Source organism: Sus scrofa, chromosome 13 (assembly GCF_054392235.1).
Source record: "Sus scrofa isolate SSC_HxYL_T2T_F1_AM1 chromosome 13, Sscrofa_HxYL_maternal_Yorkshire_Landrace_v2.0, whole genome shotgun sequence".
Taxonomy (NCBI): domain Eukaryota; kingdom Metazoa; phylum Chordata; class Mammalia; order Artiodactyla; family Suidae; genus Sus; species Sus scrofa.
In genome coordinates, this window is record NC_139395.1 from 155896543 (window position 1) to 155919840 (window position 23298).

A 23298-nucleotide genomic window follows, 5' to 3' on the forward strand; every position below is an offset into this window, starting at 1 on the left:
ACCAGCACTTCCATTCTATCTTTTTTAGAGGTCTTAGGAAGTGCAATAAGGTAAGAAAAATAAAGGAGGATTTAAAAGGAAGAATTAAACTTATTTTCAGACAGCATGATTGTATATGTGGATAATTAAAAAGAAGCTATGTAAATGAGTTTAGTGATATTGTGAGAAACAAGTTAGATGTATGAGAGTTAATTTTTTTTATATTCCAGCAATAACCAAATAGAAAAGGAAATTTGGAAAATGAAACAATTTACAATAGCATCAAATAACATCACATACTTAGGAATAAACTTAAAGTGGATAAGAAGCCATTAAATATCATTGCAAGAAATAAAAAAACTCTAAATACATTGATTGGCATGACCTGTTTTTGGATTGGGAGACCTAAAATAGTAAAGGTACACTTTTCCTTAAGTTAATCTATAGTTTCAACACAATCCCAATCAAAATTCCAGCAGATTTCATTGTAGAAAATGAGGTGTAATTCTAAAATTTATAGGGAAATGTAAAGGTCCAAGAGTAGTCAAGGCAATCTCAGGAAAAACAAAGCTGCTCTCAGATATTGAAACTATTATATACCCATAGTAATTAAGACAGTGTATTATTGGAGTTTGGCTGGAGAAACTGATCAACAAGAACAGAATAGAGGCAGAAACCCTGCACATATCCAATTATCTCATTATGCAGGAGACAGTACTTTTTCTTACTAGGAATAAATGGTGCTGGGTTAACTAGGTATCTCTATTTCACACCAGACACAAAAATCAAATCCATATGGATTGTAGATATAAATGTGAGTGGTAATATAATAAAGCTTTTGGAAGAAAATTTAGGAGGACATCTCTTCTGCACTTACTGTATTCCTTCAACGGTGGTCATTCCTTTCCAACTGCAGAGTCCCTCTGGCACACCGTTTTTCTTAGCATCTCAGAGTACCCTCCCTTCCCTCACCCAAGAACATGGTAACTCTAACCTGTCTTTATGCACCACTGTAATGGAGTGCCTGCAGCTCTGTGAGACCACCTTCTAGGCTCATCCCCACCCATCAAGATTTCCCCAGCCATGTTCTTCTGCCATCCACTTGGCTAATTGCAGCACTGCCTCCCTGAGCTGCTAACCCCTCCAGGGAAAGTGAGGACCCTCCAGTTTGACTTCCTGCCCTTCTCGCTCACTCTCTCAGTTCATCTTTGAAAAAAAACTTCCCTTTACTTTTTGCTAGAGCAGGTTGGAAACCTCGTTTATGTAATATCCTCCTACCTGTCTTAAAGGTGACTTACAAAAGAATCTTTTTGTTTTTTAATTTTTATTATTTTATTTGCATATGGTTGCTTTATAAAGTTGTGTTAGCTTCAGGTGTACAGAAAAATGAATCAGTTATACATATACATATATTCGTTTTTTTCAGATTCTTTTCCCATATAGGTTATTACAAAATATCAAGTAGAGTTCCCTGTGCTATGCAGTAGGTCCTTCTTGGTTATCTTTTTTTGTTTTCTTTCTTTTTTTTTTTTTGTCTTTTTCCTTTTCTAGGGCTGCTCCCGTGGCATATGGAGGTTCCCAGGCTAGAAGTCTAATCAGAGTTGTTGCTGCCGGCCTACACCAGAGCCACAGCAATGCAACATTCGAGCCGCATCTGCAACCTACACCACAGCTCACAGAAACACTGGATCCTTAACCCACTGAGCAAGGCCAGGGATCGAACCCGCAACCTCATGGTTTCTAGTCAGATTCGTTAACCACTGCACCACGACGGGAACTCTGTTGGTTATCTATTTTGTATATAGTAGTGTGTATATGTTCATCTCCAATTCCTAATTTATCCATCCCTCCACTACCTTTCCCCTTTGGTAACCATAGTGTATTTTTTAAATCTGCGAGATTGTTTTGTAAATAAGTTTGTGTAGAATCTTTATATTTGAATCCATCTCACTTATCTTTTGATACTTAAAAGGGAGCTATTAGAATTTAAAACAAACAAAACTATTAAAATAATGACTAGAACAACAACAAAAAAAATAGGTAGAAATTTCCCTTCTCTTGAAGTTTGGCTACAAGAAAGTAGCTTTGGCATGAACTCAAAGAAGTTACTGTCATTCTCAAAGCAGAAGAATGACTTTTTCACCCCCTAAGTGCCTTTTCTGCCCTTCTCTGTGCACAAAAGAATTTACAGCTTGACCTAGAGAAGGGGGGGACATTGAAGACATTGAAGACATTGAACAGTGATTTACAGAGGAAAATTAAAAGTGCATGGTTTTGTTTCAAAATACCTCCATTACACATTCTGTTGCCTGAGCCAGAAATGATCAACTTTGCCCCATCAATGTTTCAGTCCTTGCAGAGGAATCCTTTTTTTAGGGAAATTTCCCCAGATCTCTTTAATATCTTAAATTTGTTATGAGCACAATTAGCATCCTATTTCTCTCCTTCATATCACTGTCACATTGTTTATAGGATTATGTGATGAATTTCTGCCTTTTCCTCTAAACTGGTAATTTTGTAAGAGCAAAGACCTTTCAATTTTTGCTGTTTAATGTATCACCAGTACCTTGGACAGAGCTGTGGAGCTCAACAAATGCTGTAGAAACATATTATAATATGCTCCATCAATAATGAGAATTAGTATGTAACACAATTTACAGTTCCTTTTCTATGTTCAGTTCTTTTTTCAAATGGGGCACAGGATGGAGGTAGTGGAAATTAAATATTTGCTTTCTAAGGGAGCATGGGGTGGGGTGAGTGGCATTAGAAAGTTAGATGGCAAGCAGTTCTGTCTTAGGAAGTGGAAGGTGTGTCCCTGTATGCTATGGCCTAGTATTCTCACATCAAGCTGATGAAGCAAGTGCCAATTCTATAATTCCTGGAATCACTGAGGCCGCCCTGGAAATGCCAAACAGAGTAGGACCCAGGAATATTCCCAATAGCTGAGCTTGGTTTGAGGTGCCACCAGGTGGTGCTAAACCACAACTAGGACAGGAATGGATAGGATCTAGCAACAAAACCTCTGGAATTCCTGGCCAGCTAGTCAATTTATTAACCCAGTTACGTTATTAACCTCACAATAATGTGGGTATGCATTTATATGACATAATTTTTTGCTTGCCACTCAACAATCCTATCTGGATTTTTCTGTAATGTTAAATTGATAAGAAACTACATGAAAGCTGTGTACCTTCAGTAATGGTAGAAGGACAGGGTAGAGTTTGTTGTGAGGCAAAGGTATTTGTTAAACCAATAATGAAGTTTCTCATTTCAAATATCCATACACAGATTTTCTCATTTATTCTATGGATGTATCTTGATTCCAAACGCTAAATGAATTCAAATATTTACTTATGGCTGCAAAGTGCAATTGATGAAAAAGGTTTTGGGTGAAAATATCAAGTCTGCGAAATGGATATTATATCCTCATGATGGCAGATTTTCTTTTTATTTTTTTAATTAAAAAATTTTTATTGTTATTTCCCCAATACAGACTTTCAAATAAAATCAGTATTACTGTCTTATTTCTTCTATTTTCTTTGGACCTATTTTCTTAACTTCTTAAGTTATATTCATTTGTGTTTAGGTTTTCACATTTTTTCAAAAAATTCAAATAGAGTTGATTTACAATATCATGTTAGTTTCAGGTATACAGCAAAGTGATGTCACTAAATATATATATATATAATTTTAAGGTTATTTTTTATTATAAGTTATTACAAGATATTGAATATTGTTTCCTGTGTTATGGAATAAATTTTTGTTGTTTATTTATTTTATATATGATAAGGTGTGTCTGTTAATCCCATACTCCTAACTTATCTCCCTCCCTTTCCCTTTTGGTAACCATACATTTGTTTTCTATGTATGTGAATAGATTTCTGTTTTGTGAATAGATTCATTTGTGTTGTATTTTAGATTCAATATATAAATGATACAATATTCATCTTTCTTTAACATCACTTAATATAAAAATCTCTAGGTCCATCCATTTTGCTATAACCGGAATTATTTCATTTTTTTAAACTTTCTAGAATAATTTTATGTTTTTTTAAATATTTTATTGGAGTATAGTTGACTGACAACATTGTCTTAGTTTCAAGTGTACAGCAAAGTGAATCAGTTATACATAATACATATAACCATTCTTTTTCAGATTGTTTTCCCATACAGGTTATAATAGAACATTGAGTAAAGTTTCCTGTCTCTACAGTAGGTCCTTGTTAATTATCTATTTTGTATATAGTAGGTGTGTCTATGTTAATCCTAAACTCCTAATTTATCCCTCCCCTTCACGTTTCTCCTTTGGTAACCATTTGTTTCAAAATCTGTGAGTCTGTTTCCATTTTGTAAATAAGTTCATTTATATCCTTTTTAAAATTAGATTCCACATATATGTAATATCATATGATGTTTGTCTTCCTCTGACTTAGCATGATAATCTCTGAGATAATCTCATGATGCTGCAAATGGCATTATTTCCTTCGTATTATGGCTGAGTAATATTCCTTTGTGTATATGTACGGCATCCTCTTTATCCATTCCTCTCCAGATGGACATTTAAGTTACTTCCATATCTTGGCTATCATAAATAATGCTGTAATGAACATTACAGTGCATGGATCTTTTTGAATTAGAGTTTTGTCTGGATATATGCCCAGCAGTGGGATTGCTGGATCATATGGTAGTTCTATTTTTAGTTTTCCGAGGTACCTCCATACTGTTTTTCATAGTGGCTGCACCAACTTATGTTCTCACCATCAGCGTAGGAAAGTTTGCTTTTCTTTATATCCTCACTAGCATTTATTATTTGCAGACATTTTGATAATAGCCATTCTGGTCAGTGTGAGGTGATACCTCATTGTGGTCTGGATTTGTATTACTCTAATAATTAGTGGTGTTAAGTATCTTTTCATGTACCTGTTGGCCATCTGTATGTTTTCTTTGGAGAAATGTCTATTTAGGTTTTCTGCCCATTTTTTGATTGGGTAGTTTTGTTTTGATTTGTACTAGCCATTTGTATATTTTGGAAATTAACCCCTTGTTGGCGAATCATTTGCAAATGTTTCCTCCCATTTTGTAGGTTGTCTTTCCATTTCGTTTATGGTTTCCTTTGCTGTGCAAGAGGTTATGAGTTTGATTAGGTCCCATTTGTTTATTTTTGCTTTTATTTCTTTTGTCTTGGGAGACCGACCTAAAAAAAATATTGCTCTTACTGATGTCAGAGGAAGTTTTTAGGCTTTCCTCTTTTTTATGTAAACATTTAAGGCTTTAATTTTCCTTCTAAGTATGCATTCTAATTGCATTTTAAAGGCTTTGATATAAAATATTTTTATTTTTGTTTTCTTCTAATACTTTTTCATTTCCTTTATGATTTAATTTCATGTTTTGAATTATTTAGAGCTGCCTTTCTTAACATCCAAGAGTGTGTGTGTGTGTGTGTGTGTGTGTGTGTGTTTGTGTGTGTTTATTCATCTTGTTATTGATATCTAGCTTAATACAACTGTGGTCAGAGTGTGTTCTGATTGATTTCAGTCCTGTGAAATTTTGCTTCAATCACTGATTCACCTATTCGAAATGTTTATTCAGTGTCTACTATGTGCCAAGCACTGTTAAATGTACCAAAAATTCAGCAGTGAATAAAACAGATCAAAATCCCTGTCTTCATTGGTTCTATTGGGTAATGCAGGCAATAAACAAACATGATTATTAAGTAAAACATAGAGTGTGTTGGTGATAGAGTGCTTAGAAATAATACAACAGGGAATGGTATTTTTAAATGCCTTTAAATTTTTATTTCAGATAGAATGGTCAGCTAAGTCCTTACTTGGTGACATGTAAAACTTAAAGGAAGTGAAAGAAGAGTTATGCAAAAATCTAGAGGAACAATTTCAGTGGTCCTGAGGCAAACATGTTCCTGCTTGTTCAAGGAACACTGAGATCATCGTAATATGAGCAGAACAGTGAGGGGTAATAGAAGAAGTGATTAGGGAGATAATGGGGGACTAGATTGAGTACAGGCTTGTGGTAAACAGAGTAAGCCCCCCTCCCACCAAAGATGCCCACTTCCTAATCCCTAGAACCCACCAACACAATATACATGGCAAAGGGGAATTATGCTTGCAGATGGAATTAAGGTTACTCTTCAACTGACCTGAAGATGAGGTCACCCTGGATTATTCAAGGGGGCCCACTGTAATCATAAGGGTCCTTACATTTGGAGAAGAGAGAGTCAGAGAGGTGGCAGTGTGAGAAGGACTATGTGGATGCCTTTGAAGATGGAGAAGGGGGCCAGGAGCCAAGGAGAGGAGGTGCACTCTGGAAGCTAAAGGAAGTAAGGAAATGGATTCTCAAGAAGGAACATAGCCCTGTTGCCATCTTGAGGTGAGATTGTTACCTAATGAAACTGACTTTGGACTTCCAACCTCAAAACCTCAGATGATAAATTTGTGTTGTTTTATGCCACTGTAGTAATTCATTACAGCAGCAATAGATATCTAACACCTACCCTTCAGTTTACAACAAGGATGTACACTTTCACTCTGCATGAGATGGGAAACCGTTAGAAGGATTTGGGCAGAGGACCCGATCTGACCCAGTGGGATCACTCTGGCTGCTGTGTTGAGAATAGCACATAGGGGAAGGATTCCTTCCTTCTAGATTTTGGTTTGACTTCTCCATATTTTAGTGGGAACTCATCAATTCATTTAAGAGTAAAAAAAGAATTTCACAGTTTTTGTAAGTCAAGGCCTCTCATCTGTTAGCAATGAGAGTCATATCCACACTTTAAACTTCTATGGAAAACTTACCAGAATTTGAAAAAAAAAAAAAAAAAAAAGACAACTGACTGTCAATACCCCAATATGCAAAAATCCAGTGACAGAGTTGGCAGCAGATTAATTTAGATTAGTAAAAACTGGTAAAGGAGTTCCTGTTGTGGCTCAGCAGTAATGAACCTGACTAGTATCCATGAGGAGGCAGGTTCAATCCCTGGCCTTGCTCAGTGGGTTAAGGATCTGGCATTGCCATGAACTGTGATGTAGGTTGCAGACTCAGCTCAGATCCCAAGTTGCTGTGGCTGTGGCATAGGCCGACGGCTACAGCTGGCTACAGCTCCAATTCTCCCGGGAGCTTCCATATGCTGCACATTCGACCCTTAAAAGCAATAAATATAAATAAATAAATAAATAAATCATTTTTATCATTAGAAGGAGAATACAAACAAACTTCAGGTGACAGAAAATGCTTCTTATGCAATTGCCCTTTTCAAGTCCTAAAAAACAGAATGGTGCCGTTTTGAATTTGCCATCAGAATGAACTCAGTAGTACTTGATTACACTCGTCCCTGCTCAGGGAATGACTTTGCCTCCAAATAAATGTGTTCAGAATGAAACGGCTTCAAGGAAAAGAGCTAAATTTTCCCCAAATGAATGAAAATGTGAAACTTCACTTCAGCAGTATTCATAAGGGGGATGGAGACTGGGCTGTGGTGAGGATGGAGATGCTCTTTACCTTGGCATAAATCCCATCTAGCAAGGCTTACAGAGGAGTAGGCAGAAACAGATAGAAGCAAGGCTAAGCTAGCGATATATCTAGGTTATAAACTGATCCAACAATTCGAGAGGGATGTTTTAAAATGTTAACTGAGAGGAGGCAGGGAAGTTAATGTATGGCTATTTTATGTGCTCAATGTATTGATATGCATAGAAGTAGAAATGCAAATATTACAATAAATTACATAGAAAGGCTATAAAATATGATATAAAATAAAATGGATTTATGTAAACCTAAAATTTTCTAAATAGAAGTCGTTGTAGAGAGATAAAGATGAAAAAAAATGTTAAAGGATCTACTTATGTTTAAATATACAATAAGACTTACTGGTTTGCTTATTGCTTCACTCTAACAGTTCCACTATTATCTTTACTCCCTTATTATTATTTTTAGAGACTTTATTGCCTCTTCACAAAGGGGAATTGGGAAGAATTCCTCTCAAATTTTACTTCTGAAAGGACCAAGCTCTCTGCTATAGACTATATATGGTTCTAAGAAACCAGATTAAAATAGTTACAGAATGAGTTATTGGCTCAAACAAGGATCAAAAAGATACTATCTAACTTTATGAGTGATGTTTTTATAAAGCATTCCAGAGACAAACATTCTCAAAAACTTAAATTAACAGCCTTTAATTATACACATGCATAGAGAGGGATAGGTTCTGGTAATAATTTAAATTAGCTAATTCAAGTAACTAATATTTAGCTTTGGAAAGCGTTATAATTCCCTCCATAGTTTTCCTTCCCCAGCTATATTTCTCCTAAGCTGATCACAAATTAATTTTTCATTTTTTTTCCTTGGCTGTTCCCGAGGCACATGAAAGTTCCCCTGGCCAGGTGTCAAACCCCAGCCACAGCAGTGACAATGCTGAATCCTTAATTGCTAGGCCACAAGGGAACTCCTAATTTTCCATTCTTGAACGCAGAGTAACTGATTTTGGAAAGAGATGGTCTAACATTTGATGGGTGGAGGAAAGAAGCTGGTCTAGGACTAAAGTTTGAATTTGGATAGTTCCTATCTAAATATTTAGAAATTGACTGTATTCTCAGGTCATCAGTGTTTTTGATCCAAGATTATTATTACACTATAACAGGGTCCCTTGTTCCGGTTTTTGCCCTTTCCATTTCTTCCTTGGTCAGCTAGGCCAACTATAGTACCCCTTCCCTGAGGTGAGGCTGAGGCTAGTCTCATTTGATTTTTACAGCTACTCTTGTAATGGTGGTGGAGATGGAGGGGAGGTGGTATAAATATTGGGGAGGCCACTGCAGTGTTCCCCACGGATAGCTTTAACATACCATGGTTGGTGAAAATTCTTTAGATGTTAGTTTATAAAGAGATAAAAGAAAAAGATTTGGTGGTGTGGCTGGAAATACCATAGGGTTGGTTCCAGGTCTGCACATTGGGATTTGCAATCCCTGAGGTGTCCCTTGATCTTTTTGAGACTTAGTATCTTAGTGAATGAAGAGGAGGTAATACTATTTGCCTTTCCTACCCCCTGGGGCGGCTGTGAAGATCAAATCAGATAAAATATGTGAAAGCGCTTTGAAATTTATGAAGAATTACACAAATGAAAGATGTTGTCTATTGCTTTAGCACTCAGAATAATTAAGAGTGTTAAAGAAATCCTACTGTGGTCATAAGGCAGATTAGGATAAAAGAGTTTGGAAGAACTCATTACCAATAAAAACTTTAGTCAAAGTACATGCCAGGGGTATTATCTCTTTGAATTAAATAGCACATTTTTTTCCTTGTTTCGTGTGAGAATGTCCTTCTGGGTGCCTCTGTGTACAGCACTTGGAGTTTTCAGAACTCTTGACCTGCTGCCTTTGAATCCACCATTTACTATATGCCCCCAGCTTTTGGGCAGCCAGATTGCCTCCTGAAATCTGATCATCTCCACTTTCCTTTCAGAAGCCACACTTCTTTTTCAATTAGAATGCCTGTTCCACCCAACAGTGTACCCTCTGTCCTCTTAATAACTCAGCAGCTCCTGTAGGGCAAGGCAGAAGTACATGATGGTGACAAGGGGCAGGAGAGCTCTTTCTGGGCTGATTCATAACATTGCAGATATATCCCAAGAGCAAATGGAAGTTATTTAAGGGTGAGGATAACATTTTATATTTTATGTTTAACCACAACCCAGTGCCCTACACAGTGTAGAGACTCAGTAAATATTGGCTGAATTAATGTACTAAGAAGTATATCAGGTAACTTGCCTTATCAAGGCTTTTAAGCCTAGATTATTAGGTTATTAATTTAATTAAAGAATAAATATTCTCTCTCCATGTATATTTCTTTTTTTGGCTGCACCCATGGCATACGGAAGTTCCCTGGTTAGGGATCAAACCCACACCACAGCCGTGATCCAAGCCATAGCAGTGACAATGCCAGGTCCTTAACCCTCAAGCCACTAGGGACCTCCTCTATCTCTATACTTAAGTCTGGGATTATAGTGAAGCAGAGTCCTGTTCTGAGTAGCACCTGCCATTTGGCAGTTTTCTTGTTTTTCTTCATGTATTACTTACTCTTATACCCTGCTTGGGGCTGCATTATAAGTACAAGATGAAGCAAAGAACTGAATTAGATGAAAAAAAAATCTAGTCCTTACTCTGGAGTTTAAAGGAATGAGAATGAACCCATGATGAAATATTACACTTCTGTTAATATAAAAAATTCTATATTGTCATATCACTCTTTTCTTGCCAGCAGAGATCTGATAAGAGGTTTCAGCAAATTAGAAGTAGTTAGGAAAGTTGAGGCATTTTAAATTCATAATCAAATTGTATCTTTTCAGGGTGTTCTTGTCAAAGGTGATTGGCATATCTTAATGTGCTCCTTTTTTAAACTTGAAATCCTAACAGCAATGTTTTCCAAAAAGAAAAGCATATTCATAATTCCACCATCTTGATACTATTTTAATTTTTACATGTCTTCCAAACTTTGTCCAAATGCATAGATGCTTTATATATTTGTCTTTCTCCTGTGCATACTATTTTCATTTCTAGGTTGCCCTGGGAGAATTTCATCTGCTAGATGGAGGCTCAGAACTTCGGAATGGCTCCAAGAATCCTAATCTGTGCTGCTGTAGAAATTGATCAGAATGACTTGTCATTCTTTGGAGAGGTATCACCTTTAATCCAGAAGGCTTGGGTGAGAGGCTGAAGCAGAATGGGACAATGGCCTTTATGAACGAGACCAGTGACCTCACTGGAAAAGAAATGAAGATTAGGTTTTATAAGGAAAGGTAGATATTTAAGCAGAATAATTTCAGATGCCAGGAAGGTCCCTCTTCCCACCTAACCAAAACAAATAAGAAACAAAAAATAGAAACCCAAAGTAACAACCACAATAAAAGCATCTTTAGTTAACATAAAATACAAGCTTTACTAGTTAACGAATACTTGAAATTAGGTTAAGAAAGCAATAGCGTTTAAAACAAAATTTAAATATTAGAAGTTGACATATGTTTTACTAAAGGGGCAAGGGAAGGTGATAGTGTCTTTGATAGGAATGGGGTGTGAGGGGACACGGCACGGCCGTTATGCTTTTTTCAAGGAAGAAAGGTCAGGGAAAAAAAGATATAGGATAAACCTCATCGATTCTTAATTTTTTTCAGAGTCAGGCTCTTTCGAATTATTTAAGTAACAGAAGAGAGGCCTGCGAAAATGTGAAATAGCCAAACAGAAATAATCTGAAACTGGAAAAGAATCTTGTGGCCTCCGACGCAGTCTTCGGTGAAGTCCCTCCAGGAGCTCTGTGGGCCTCAGGACTGACACCACGGGTGTGGGGAGTGTTTCAGAGCAGGGGAGGGGCCCTGGCCGCGAGCGAGGACGACGCCCGCCTCCAGGTTACCGACGACAGCGGAGGCGTGCGGGAGCCGGCGCCCAGCGCACAGGTGGCCCTGCCGCGCCAGCTGCGCGCCGCGCTCGCTCCGCTGGTGGGCCGCCAGGCGTCGCGCTGGAGCCGCGGTTGCCGGGGAGACCGAGCGGGGCGAGTGGGCGGCGCGGAGCCGAGCGGGAGCCCGGCTGCAGCCAGAGTATCAGGGCTAGAGTTGGGGGGGAGTGGCTCCCCCGGCTGCGCTAGGGGCCGGCGGGTCCTAGGGCAGCGCGAGGTGGCCGTGGCGCCGCGGGGCGAGTCCGGCGAGCCCGGAACGCGCAGGCTCTCAGCTCGGCCTCCGGAGTCGAGCGGGGGGGGGAGTTGCACTCGCCTGGTCTGCGCGCCCCACTGTCCCAGCCCCGCTGGACGGACTGCGGCCGGGCGGTGGCTCTGGGAGGTCCGTACTGCCCCGAGAGCGCCGAGAGCCCGGCCCGCGCCTCCGTTGCCTCGACGAGGAGCCGGGCGGACGGCGGGCGCGCTCCCCGCGGCCCCGGGATGACTTGTCGGGGCTCTCCTCTGGCGCCTTTGCTGTTCCTCTCTCTGCATGGTGAGTAGCCCGAGCCCTCCCCTCCCGGTGGGGCCGGGCGGGGCCGGCGGGCAGGGGGAGGCTGTCTGGGACGTTCACAGCCTTGTCGCCGGGGAGGTCTTGGGATCCCAACTTTCTCCGGGGGCCCTATTCGTTGCTGTCTGCCGAGGCTCCTGCGCCCACGCACCCTGCAGCCCCTCCGGCGCCCCCGTCCCCGCCCCCTGCACGGCTCAGGTGTTCTGATCCGAGAGGTAACTATGCCTGCCACCGCGTTACTGCCGCCCTGACTCTGACCCTGACCCCGACCCCGTTCTTTGCCCTTTTTAGATAACGAACTCCCCTAACTTACAGGGTCCAGGGAGAGTTAACGCGAGTTAGAATCGTTTCTGTCGCCGGGCGGCTTCAGGAAAACTGGAGAGGCTTGTGAAATAATTTGGAAAACTTTAAGTTGTAGTTATCCCCAAAGGTTTAACAAGCATGTGCAGGGTATGACTGAAAATGTGATATTTGTATAAAAAATAACTATGGAAGTGTGCTATCCTGTGTTCGAAAATAAACTTTTTTTTTTGATAGTCTGGCTTCTTCCCCAAAGAATTTAAACTGACAAAAATACATAGACTATTGCAATATTAGAACAAAAGAAATATGTGTTTGATTTTCTTGTTAACTGTTTTTAAAAAATCTATTTAAATTTAATTTTCTGATTTCTATTTAAGCTTTCTTATGTTTTATTTTCAATGACTAGCCCCTATATATAGACTCTAATTTTCGTTTTATACAGTGCCCTTTCTTTTTGTGAGTGTCCTGTGGTTTCAAGTTTTCTGTTCCATTTATGAGGTTGTTGAGATTTACTGAGATTTATTCTGTAGGGTTTTTATTTAAAAAGCAGGTTCACTGATGTATGGAGTGTCGTGGTTAATTTTGTTTCTTTCTGGAGGTATCAGTATGTTTCCCATAATTTTATGACCTCATTTGAACTGATAATGTACCCATAGATCTTGAGGTAACCTAATTTTAGTAGACTTAAAGTGTGCAAGTTCATTTAAGGGAAGGAAGAAAGGAGTACAGAACTTCTGTATACTTTATCCATAGAAGACAGAAGAGGAAATCATCAAAATTACAGATAACTTCTCTGGAAATCAGTAGGTATATATTTAGTGATGATGTGTAGATAATAAAGTGACATCAGTATGTACATTATATAAGCTTGTGCTTCCAAATTAATTTTGTCTGGTTACTACTTTGAGAGGAGGAACATTTCTGTCTTACCTTCTTTAAATGTGAAATAAGAGTAAAAGCGTTTTTAAAGAATCTATTGGACATCACTGAAACTATTATGAATATTACTATAAGAACAGCTGAAATTTATGGTGAAAATGTGTTGTTAACCTTTGTATATTACAATAAATGCCTCTCTCTTCTTGTAAATATCATTTGTGAATGGTTTGTTTTTTAGGTATTAGGCAGCACTTTTAAAGGGTTGGTGAAATTTGTAGAATCATCTCACTTGTTTCTTTTCTTTCAACAAGAAACTTTTCCTAAACTTTAGTAGGATGTTTTTAAAGACTTCCAAGGACATGTCAGTCCTCGTGTCAATCTATTCTGTAGAGGCACTTTTCACCTGCAAAAAAAAAAAAAAATGTATTCATTTGTTCAGCAGATATTTACTGAGCTACCAATCTGTCCTTGGGTGTCTGGGGGGGAGGGATGGTGGTGGAAGACAAAGATACACAAGAGTTTGTCCACAGCTCTTAAGGAGTTTGCAGTTTTAAAACAAGCTAGAAGCATACACAAGTGATTTATGATTCAAGGAAAGGTGATATCAAGGGAGACTTCATAGAAAAGTTTACTCTTGATTTGGACTTTGAATGAGTAGAATTTGAATTGGCTACGATGGAAGTGGTTGGGCTTTCCTAGCCAAAGGAACAGCTTGGATGAAGGATATAAAGTGGAAAGTGCAGGGGCATATTGCGGAAAGGCTAGACTTTTGGCTGCTAGAGCAGGAGATGTGTGCAAAGCAGAAAGGGCTAAAAAGGAGTAAAAGGATGGTAGAGAACCTCGAATACTGGTTTGGGCTTTATTCAGTGGGCGGTGGATAGGCCACTGATACTCAGGTTCTTTAGGACGGGGAGGGTGAATAGCTAATGAGTGCCCAGCATGAGAGTCTCCAGAATACCAAATCCTGACTGTATTAAGTTCTTCAGCCAGTCATTGGCAGAGTTGGAGTGAATGAATTAAGGCCCATTCCTAAGACTTCCAATGTGGAATGGGTGGGGTAGGGTGGATGGATTTCTGAACAAAACTGGTTCCATTATGAAGGGGGGAAAGAGAAATGGATGCAGGTAAATAACCATTGTAGCAGTGACTACAACAGTGGGAGAATGCACCAAAAGTAGAACTTGTGTTTTAAAGTTTTGGAAGAAAATGGTTGTCAAAAATTTCTTTTTTAAAAGTTTTGTTTAAATCTCTGTGGAGTAACTTCAAAGGGAATTTGAATTGAAAAGTTGACTTCTATATGTACCAACCAATAGGTTAGATATATCTAAAGTATTTTTTATACTACTTGTGATTCCTTGAAATAGCAAATAACTTTGCACTATCTGATAAAAATTTATAAAAGACCACATAATGTGAAATGCAAATGAAAAGAATTAATGAGCCTAAATGTTTGCATTATGAAAAATTTATAGTAAACTTCCATTTCTTAACTCTAGTTTTAATTATGGACCTGTTTTGGATGGCTTCACTTTTTAATAAAAATCTGTAGTTTGACCAACATGAAAGGTGACAGCCCCTGGATGAAAACTTTAGAAAAATTAAGTTCCATACAGTGTATATTCAACATGGACTATTCAGGAAGCGATTTAAATAATAAATCACCAAGCACTTTAAAAATGTTATGCTGGAATTCCCGTCGTGGCGCAGTGGTTAACGAATCTGACTAGGAACCATGAGGTTGCGGGTTCGGTCCCTGCCCTTGCTCAGTGGGTTAACGATCCGGCGTTGCCGTGAGGTGTGGTGTAGGTTGCAGACGTGGCTCGGATCCCGCGTTGCTGTGGCTCTGGCGTAGGCCAGTGGCTACAGCTCCGATTCGACCCCTAGCCTGGGAACCTCCATATGCCGTGGGAGCGGCCCAAGAAATAGCAACAACCAAAAGACAAAAAAAATAAAAATAAAAATGTTATGCTTAGAGCTGTTGTCAGGCCCAAGGTAATGATGCAATGGGTAAAGGCTTTTTGCCCCCAGTAACAGTATGTGGCAGATTTTCAAATGTGTTTTCGCACTTTGATAGTGGAAGCATTTATAATGAAAAGTCTCATTTGAATCTTCATACTTAAGCCATGTGATTTAGTGTCAAACAGGGTGATGTGATGCTGCACAAGATTCTTTAGTTGCTCTGAGTTATACAGAACTCGGGTCTGGAAGGACCAGCTGAGTTGGGAGGAAGTTGGAAACATTGTTATGTTCCCCTAAAATTCTCATCCATGACCTGTTTATTTAGAGTAAGGATTCTGACTGTTTTGCTAGCTACACCAGTAACACCAATTTATTTCTATATTTTAGGCCTTTTGAAGTAGGATTGTTGGCTTTCTTCACTTCAGGTGAACCAGGTCCCCTCAGTTTCCTCCTCCTTTGGTAAGGACTCTCTGACACTTAAACACTTAACCCTGGTGTTTTGAGGGCAACCTCAGACCAAATGGAGGCTCTGAAATCCTCCCTTGGTTGTACTTGAAAATACCTAGTTTAAGAGAGGGTGTCAGTTTTTGGGTGGTATCCAAAACGCCATCTGATTTGAGCTGATTTTGGTCTTAAAAGTGGAAAGTTAATTAGTATACTGATGAGTTAAGCGGATCTTGCTAAACTGGGAAGGATTTCTTCCTGTTAAAGTTTGGGTAATTGATTTCCTCTGTCCTTGGTTTCTTGTCACCTAAGAAGGAGTCTGTAGTTGTAATTTGCATCTGTGTTGGTTTTAAAATTGGGGAAATGTCATGGCCAGTCAAAGAAAGAATCTGTTTGCTAATTTCAGAAGGGTAGACTCAGCCCTTGATCTGAGACAGCCCATCATTACCATGATTGGGTACTGCATAGGTGCTATGTGGTGTGGTTCTGCTTCACGCATGTGTTATTGAAAGATCACAGTTTTACCAGTTAACATTAATTTTTTATTTTTAGGGAACAGAATTAAACAAGTGCTGTTTGCCAATGCAAATAAGAAGTCTATTCAATAAAAAACTCTTAGAAGTCCGCTTACTGGTTTCTTTTCATTTAGCATTTGCATCTTGAGAGAGGTAACAAACTGACAAGGTTAGCTGCACAGTTTTATTTAGAAAAGCATTGCCAGTAAGGAAGTTGAGATCCGGGAAAATTCTTGTACCACATAAAGTTCTTTGGAACAGTCTTCAGAGAATTAGGTTAACAGTGGCTAATAACGATATTGAATCAGGATTCAGAGTTGGGATAGCTGGTTAAAGTATAATAGGTTTGTGGGATTGTAGATTCACTGTTGTTTTTCTCACTGAGGGTCAGAAGGGGCTGTTCTTAAAAGACTCATTATTCTACTATTTTAAAAAATGAAGAGAAACTTAAATTTTAATCTACCATTTTAAAAAGTGAAAAGAAACTTAAAATTCCACCAAAGTCTGTTGAAGATCACACTGGTGGAAGCTTCAGAAATGTTGTAACTTAGGGAACTCCTTTACCCACCTCTGCCCAAAGGCTCCTTGTTCACAACAATAGCTTGTGTAAAATCTGTTCTCTCAGTCCTCTTGTCTTGGTGATGTTGATTTTTTCTCTCCTCTTTCCTCTTCATCTTCTTCTTCCTTCTTGGAGAATGTTATATTCTGTTTAGTAGTGTCATGTTCTTAGGTAGATAAATCTAGCCAGTCATAGCTCCTTCCAGTGATTCAGCCCTGCCTATTTCTAGGATTGGTAATAAAAAGAAACCCTGCAGCCAACCAGGCAGACCCAGAAATTACCTTAGAGCTGGACATGGTGGGGGTATATGGGAGTGTGGATATAGTTCTATGCCAATATTTCTTCCATGAAGTTAACTTTATAATTGTGTGTGTGTATGTATGTATGTACACTTTCCCTAAAGACAGTACCATGCCTGGCACTTAGTAGTGTTCAGTAGATAATTGTGGCCAAATGAGTGAGTGGTTACTAATATAGGTGGTACTCAATGTGTGCTTGAAGTACCCGAAAAGAATGCTTTTTTCCTTTTAAAGAAAAAGAGAATTCCATTATAATTCTCCTTAGGGATTTGATTTGACTGTGTCAGCTTCACCTAGTCTTTAAACCTTGTGTTTTGTGAAACGGAGGTGATAGAGATCTATTTTCAATTAGTCTTTTCAGATTCTATAACTTTATCGGTTTATTTAGAAATGCAGTACTTATAACTCTTTTAAAATTGATCCTAAGCTTATCTCTAATCCTAAAACTTTGATGTTGTCCATTTTGAAATATTTTTTTCCTAAGGAATATCTGAAGTCTTTGTTCTTTGTAATGAAGAATGACATTGGACTTTTGGGTATCCATTAAGAACGTCAAAGAAGTTTCCCAGTCACTCACTGGTTATTCTTAGTCCTAAGGACTTGTGTGTTAGAACTCATCTCTCAAATAATTAATTAAAATAACACCTCCTATAGTCTGAGTCCTCTCCCCCTCCCCAAATCATGTACATAAATACGAGGGGATATTTTGTTTGTTTGTTTGTTTTTGATCTAGGATCAGAAACTAAACCAGCCTCTTGTCTAGGGCATTATAACCTACTCCCTGTGGGGATTTCCATTTGTCCTCCTCTCCCAACCCTTTCCCTTTTCTCTAAAGTCTACATCTTTCCTGCCACAGTTTCTTTCAGCCCTGATTCATTCTTTATGGACCATCTTTTCAGTCTGCAGTGAGGTTTCCGGCTCTCAAAATGTCAAAAGTCTTCTACTAATCGTAATTGCATCCCCAACAATAGACTTGAAGATGCCTTAAGTATCATCGGTTTTAAATATCATTATACTTAATCTTTGTTCCTTTGGACCAGGCCCATCACTGTCAGTTACACAACTTCACTCAGCCCCCACTGGTCAAGATGATTCACCAGAACACAAAATACATGGCAAAAAGAGAGATGGAAGTGCAGTAAACATCACTTGTTGCAGAACATCTTCAAGTCAGGCTAGCATTTTATGCTTTCATTGGTTAAGAAAGTTTGTAGTCCAGTTCACTTAACGTGTATCACGCATGGATAAATACAGATTGCCATACTAGCATTTGTAGGCCAAGACTTAAGACAATATGTGTAGCACACTTGAAAAATGTTAACAGTGTGCTGCAGAGATTCTCAAAAACTTTTTGATGTTGAAGATTATTGGGACCTTAAAGATTACTGAGGGCAAGGAAAGCTTTTGTTTGCGTTGATTATGTGTATCCATATTTTCCATATTAGAAACTAAAAGTGAGAAAATTTAAAATATGTATTAAGCAATTTAAAAACAACAGTAATAAACCCATTACATGTTGACATTTCTGTGACAAGAATTTTTCCAAAACTCCAAAATATTAGTGAGAAGAGTGGCATTGTTTTACATTTTTGGAAATCTCTTTAAGGTCTGGCTCATTAGAAGACAGTTGACTTCTCCTATCTGCTTCTGTATTTAATTTATTACTATGTGTTGTCTTGGTTTGGGTGAAATATATGAAGAATATCTGGCCACACACAGATGTGTAGTTGGAAAATGAGTATTTTGATAGCATTTTCAAATAATTTTGGTTATTCTTCTTTGCTGTTCCACCAAAACACTTTAAGTGGTAGTATGTTAAAGATTGGGTGCCAGGCAGAATCAGAAACTATAGCAATAAACCTCTCTTACTCCATTATATAAAATCCACTTTAATGGATTTAAAATATTGCACTTTAAAAGAATATTTTACTCATACTTGATTTTTTTTGGTAACGTTATTCATTGATCATTTGGAAAATATTGGTCCACTGATGCAGACCTAACAAATGTTGACATGTATTACATTTTAGAAAATGAAAAAAAAGGTGACATGTTAATATCACCATTGATTGCAACTGGCAGCTCTTTAAGTATTACGAAGATGTTAGGCTCGCAACGGCAGATACAAGTTTTTCAAAATTTTAATTTGCTCAAATTTTAGCATTGGCAACAAGCAGTTGTCAATTGTTTCCCTTGGAGCGAGAGCCTTATTTTGTTCAATTTTGAGAAAATGTCATCCAGATACCTAAGTCTGAATGATCGTAGTCTGGGTTGTTCTTTCAAGTGAAAGCGCTGATCCATGGAAAAAGCGAATAATTCAGTTAGCTTTGAGCTCCAGCAGCTGCCCCATCACTTCTCCTCGGGACAGGCATTTTGCTCTGGTATGTGGCGTATGGGATTCATGTTTCATACTGCCCATTCATTCGCACAGAATATTATAAAAGGTCAGGATTTAATAAGATCACTGTTGTTTCACAAAGATATTTTTTAAAAACTGGATTTCCTTTTTTAACTGTGAGCGTACGACAGTGACAACTATTGTGACTTCTCCTACAGTTTAGTGACAGTGTCTTGACTTGTACTTAGGCGCCAGCAGTCTCACCCACCATTGCTTCTGCACCATCAAGGCAAATGTTAACAAAGGCAAAAAGGCAGGTAACATTTTACCATTATTAAGAAAAAAGCTTTTACCTCATAGACTTTCTTATAGGATCCTGGAGACCCCCATGGGTCCATGGACTAGACTTGAAATGTTGTACTGTAATGGAATGTTCGTTTTTTTTTTTTTTTTTTTGGATAATGTTTTAGAAACAAATTGTCACACAATTCCATGGTGTGTGGGATGACATTAAATGGAACATATATGCATTTAAAAAAAATGATGCTCATGTAAAATTCTTTATTTTTGTATGATAATTTACATAAGTAACATATCCTAGGGGGTAAAAACTCAGAACAATGCAGAAGTGTTTAGCATTGATTCATACCCCACGTCCATCCACTAAATTCTCCAGTTTTGCTGTGCATTGTTCCAGACCTTTTTCTAATCACAAATCCTACATGTGCATGTAATTAAAAAAATAATGCCATACATATTGTTTTACAGCTTATTTTAAAAAGATACCAATTTAATGTGGACATCTTGCCATATCTATTACATGGATTTACATCATTCTTTTTAGTGACCATTTAATATTTCATAGCATATATACACCATATTTAGCTGTTTCCCCATTGTTGGTCATTTATGTTGTTTCTGTTTTTTATATTAATGATGTAGTGAACATCTTTGTACATACGACCTACAAATGTGTGTTGGTGTTTTTGTAGTTTAGGTTATGTGGAATTGTAACATTTGAGGGGAGACAGTAGCATCGTGTGTATAGCATCATGTAAAAGTTCGTGGCCTTTGTAAGGTCAGACAGGTTGAGTATGAATTCCTGACTTGTCGTTTACTTATTCTATGACTTTGGAAATATTATAATGTCCTGAGCTTAAGTTTGATTATCCTGTAGAGTGCAGATGGCCGTCTCAGTGTGCTGAGAAGTACTAAATTAAATGAAATGACACATCTCTAAACCATCTAGTATAGTACCTGGCGTATAGAAAATGCTTGTTAGTGGCAGTTACTATGATAAAGATTGCTCAGCCCTGACTTGAGTCAGAAGGTAAGAGTTGTGTCCAGGGTTATCGGTGAAGCTGTGACCTGGAACTCATCTACAGCTCTCCAGGCCTGCTTTCATTTGTAAAACCAAGGAGGTAGATTAGGTAATCCCCTGATCTTTTCCAGCTCTGTGATCTCATGATTTTTAAACTTGGCTTCCAAGTGTTGAGAATATTAGCAATAAAATAAGCTGGAGATAATGTATGACTGGTGTTAACATATGTCTAAAACATATCCTAAGATAGTTATTTGACTTTCCTCCCCCCTCCCCACATCAATATGAGTCTTTATGGTGATAGTTATTCTAGGAATTAAAATCATCTTCATCTTTTGTAGAAAGATTACAAAAAATGGTTTCAAATATAAAGAACATTATTTTAAATTAAAAAAATTTTAAATAGTAAAATAAAATTAAACAAAAAATTTAAAAATTATTTAAAATCAATTTTCGTTCACTTTGGCTCAGGCTATGTAATCTTATTTTCTTAAATCCCTTATATCATAGACAGGTGTTGTATGTGTCAGGTGAGGGTCAGTTGTGAGTAGGCTTTAAAAGAGACAAAAAATTTTTTTACCGCAATCGCTGTGTTCTGGTCCTTTAAGTTGGTTTTTAGGACCTTTCTTTACTTTTATCTCATAAAGACTTTTCTTGATCTAAGCTGGGCATGGGTGTCTGAAATTTATCTGCACTGGGTTATGACGAATATAGACATTTTAGTAGCGCTATTAATGATTAAAAGGGAAAAGCCTGGGAGCTTTTAAAAAACAGTGAGTGTCCTCAGGGAGGTAGAGATACTTAAAGCTTTGGAGGGGTGTGGTCAGGCACATGTTGAGTCTTGGTTCTGACTTAGTGTCATTGATAGTGCTTCCCAGCTGTCCTTTGTCCATTTCATGAAAGAGGGTGTTTTTATACAAAGCCAGGTGGTCTCCCAAATGGACAGTTAGTCACATTGGCAGAACTTTCAAAATAATTCTAAGATTCATAAACCCACTGTTGTCTGTGTTTTCTTGGTAAGTATAGTTTGTTTTCAGATCATTAAATTTTTCCTTAAGTTAAACCACACTAATAGAGAAGGTTCTGGGGTTTTGTACTCCGAAAGAGTTACAGAAACTTAAACGTGATTCATTTTTATGACAGTATTTTCTGAAAGTGTGACTTTTAGTTCTTCCTAATTCGTGATTTCCTTGTCCTCAGAACAAGACATGTTCAGCTGCCCTTTGCTCAATCTGTATTTCCAGTTTCCATCTCAACATTTGCACTTCTTTGGACAAGATAATTGTACTGGTCCCTCCTCCTTCCTTCTTTACTTTGAATTCAGGGGGTTGAGTTGTCTTTCTCATTAACAAGGAAGTGTGATGTTGTGAGCCACTGGGAGCTGGACCAGTAAGGTTTCTTAGAGCCCTTTAATTCCATAATGTCCTTGATCTGATGAAGCCGCTCAGTAAATCTCGTCACAATTTCCACGACCAAGCCATCTGCCTGCATTGAAATAAATCAAATCTGCTTACTCCGTCAGTGCCTAACGAATATTCTATAAACGATGATGATGACCATGAACACGAAAATAATTTGCAATCTTGAGCACTTCCTCTTGAATTCTTGTCCCAGATTCTCTCAGCACAGTGGAAGCTGGCTTGCCAGCTTTCTCTTTGACTTGACTAAGAGGGTAGTGGAACCCTTTCCCTGATCCTCCTATTGTAGTTAATCCCGCGTATGGTGCACAGACTGCTTTAGCTTTTCCACATTGAGATGGAACTTCACAAAACCGTAACTTGCCCTTCTACTTCATATATGCTTGCTAATGTGTAAACGCACATATTTATCTAATTTTATATTTGGCAGTTTGCGTGTGTGTGTGTGAGTGTGTACAGATACACCGTTTTTTTTGTTTGTGGCTTGTTTCTCCAGACTTTGGTGGCAGCATCATGCTGTGCAAGTGCGTGATCCCGTGACCTGTTCCTAGGCACATGTCAAAATCACCGAATCTTTAAACTATATCTTCTCAGTGTTCTTAACTTCTTGCTCTCCTTTCTTTCCTCACCACCTTTGTTAATTTATATGCTTATCAGAGTTTCCATTGTGGCTCAGTGGTTAACGAATCAGACTAGGAACCATGAGGTTGTGGGTTCAATCCCTGGCCTCACAGCATTGCTGTGCTGTGGTATAGGTCACAGACGCGGCAGCGTGGCTGTGGCTCTGGCATAGGCTGGCGGCAGCAGCTCCAATTAGACCCCTAGCCTGGGAACCTCCATATGCCGCAGGTGCGGCCCTAGAAAAGACCAAAAAAAAAGGACAAAAAAAATTTATATGCTTATCATTTTAAGTGTGTATCATTTCGACAGTTTTCTAGCATGTTTTTACTTCATCTTTCTTGTCTTTGGTTCATCCTTTACTCTCTGCCAGCTTGCTTTTCTGTCAGATACTGCTCTCATTATATTCTTCCCTTCCTTCAACAACAGTAACAACAGCAAACGCCAAAATTTTTAATGCAGTTATTCAGCCTTTTCCTTTATGGGGACTAAGTTTACGGTAGGGTCCCACTTTCTTTGAACATGCTTCTGCCGCTTTTCTAGAATTTATCCTTTGTTCAGTCCACTGAAGAATGATGACATGTAGTCATTTTTCTTGGATTATGATATATTTCAAAGTTGTTGTGTTTATTAGAAAAGAGAATAGTGACCAGAATTAAATTTTTTAAAGT

General features: G+C 38.3%; 1 protein-coding gene across 8 annotated transcripts in view; it reads left to right on the top strand.

The window, feature by feature from the left end:
* The first annotated feature begins 11569 nt into the window (after positions 1-11569).
* Positions 11570-23298, top strand: part of IGSF11 (immunoglobulin superfamily member 11) — a 136148-nt gene continuing 124419 nt past the window's right edge. For 4 of the 8 annotated variants that reach the window (XM_013982416.3, XM_021070331.2, XM_084991155.1 and 1 more), the window contains exon 1: positions 11570-11959. In XM_013982416.3, coding sequence (XP_013837870.2) covers positions 11908-11959 — 52 coding nt within the window. In that variant the 5' untranslated portion in view covers positions 11570-11907. Of the gene's footprint in view, positions 13085-15502; positions 15575-23298 lie in introns of all 8 variants that reach the window. The other 4 variants (XM_084991156.1, XM_084991160.1, XM_084991158.1 and 1 more) reach the window with 3 other exon arrangements.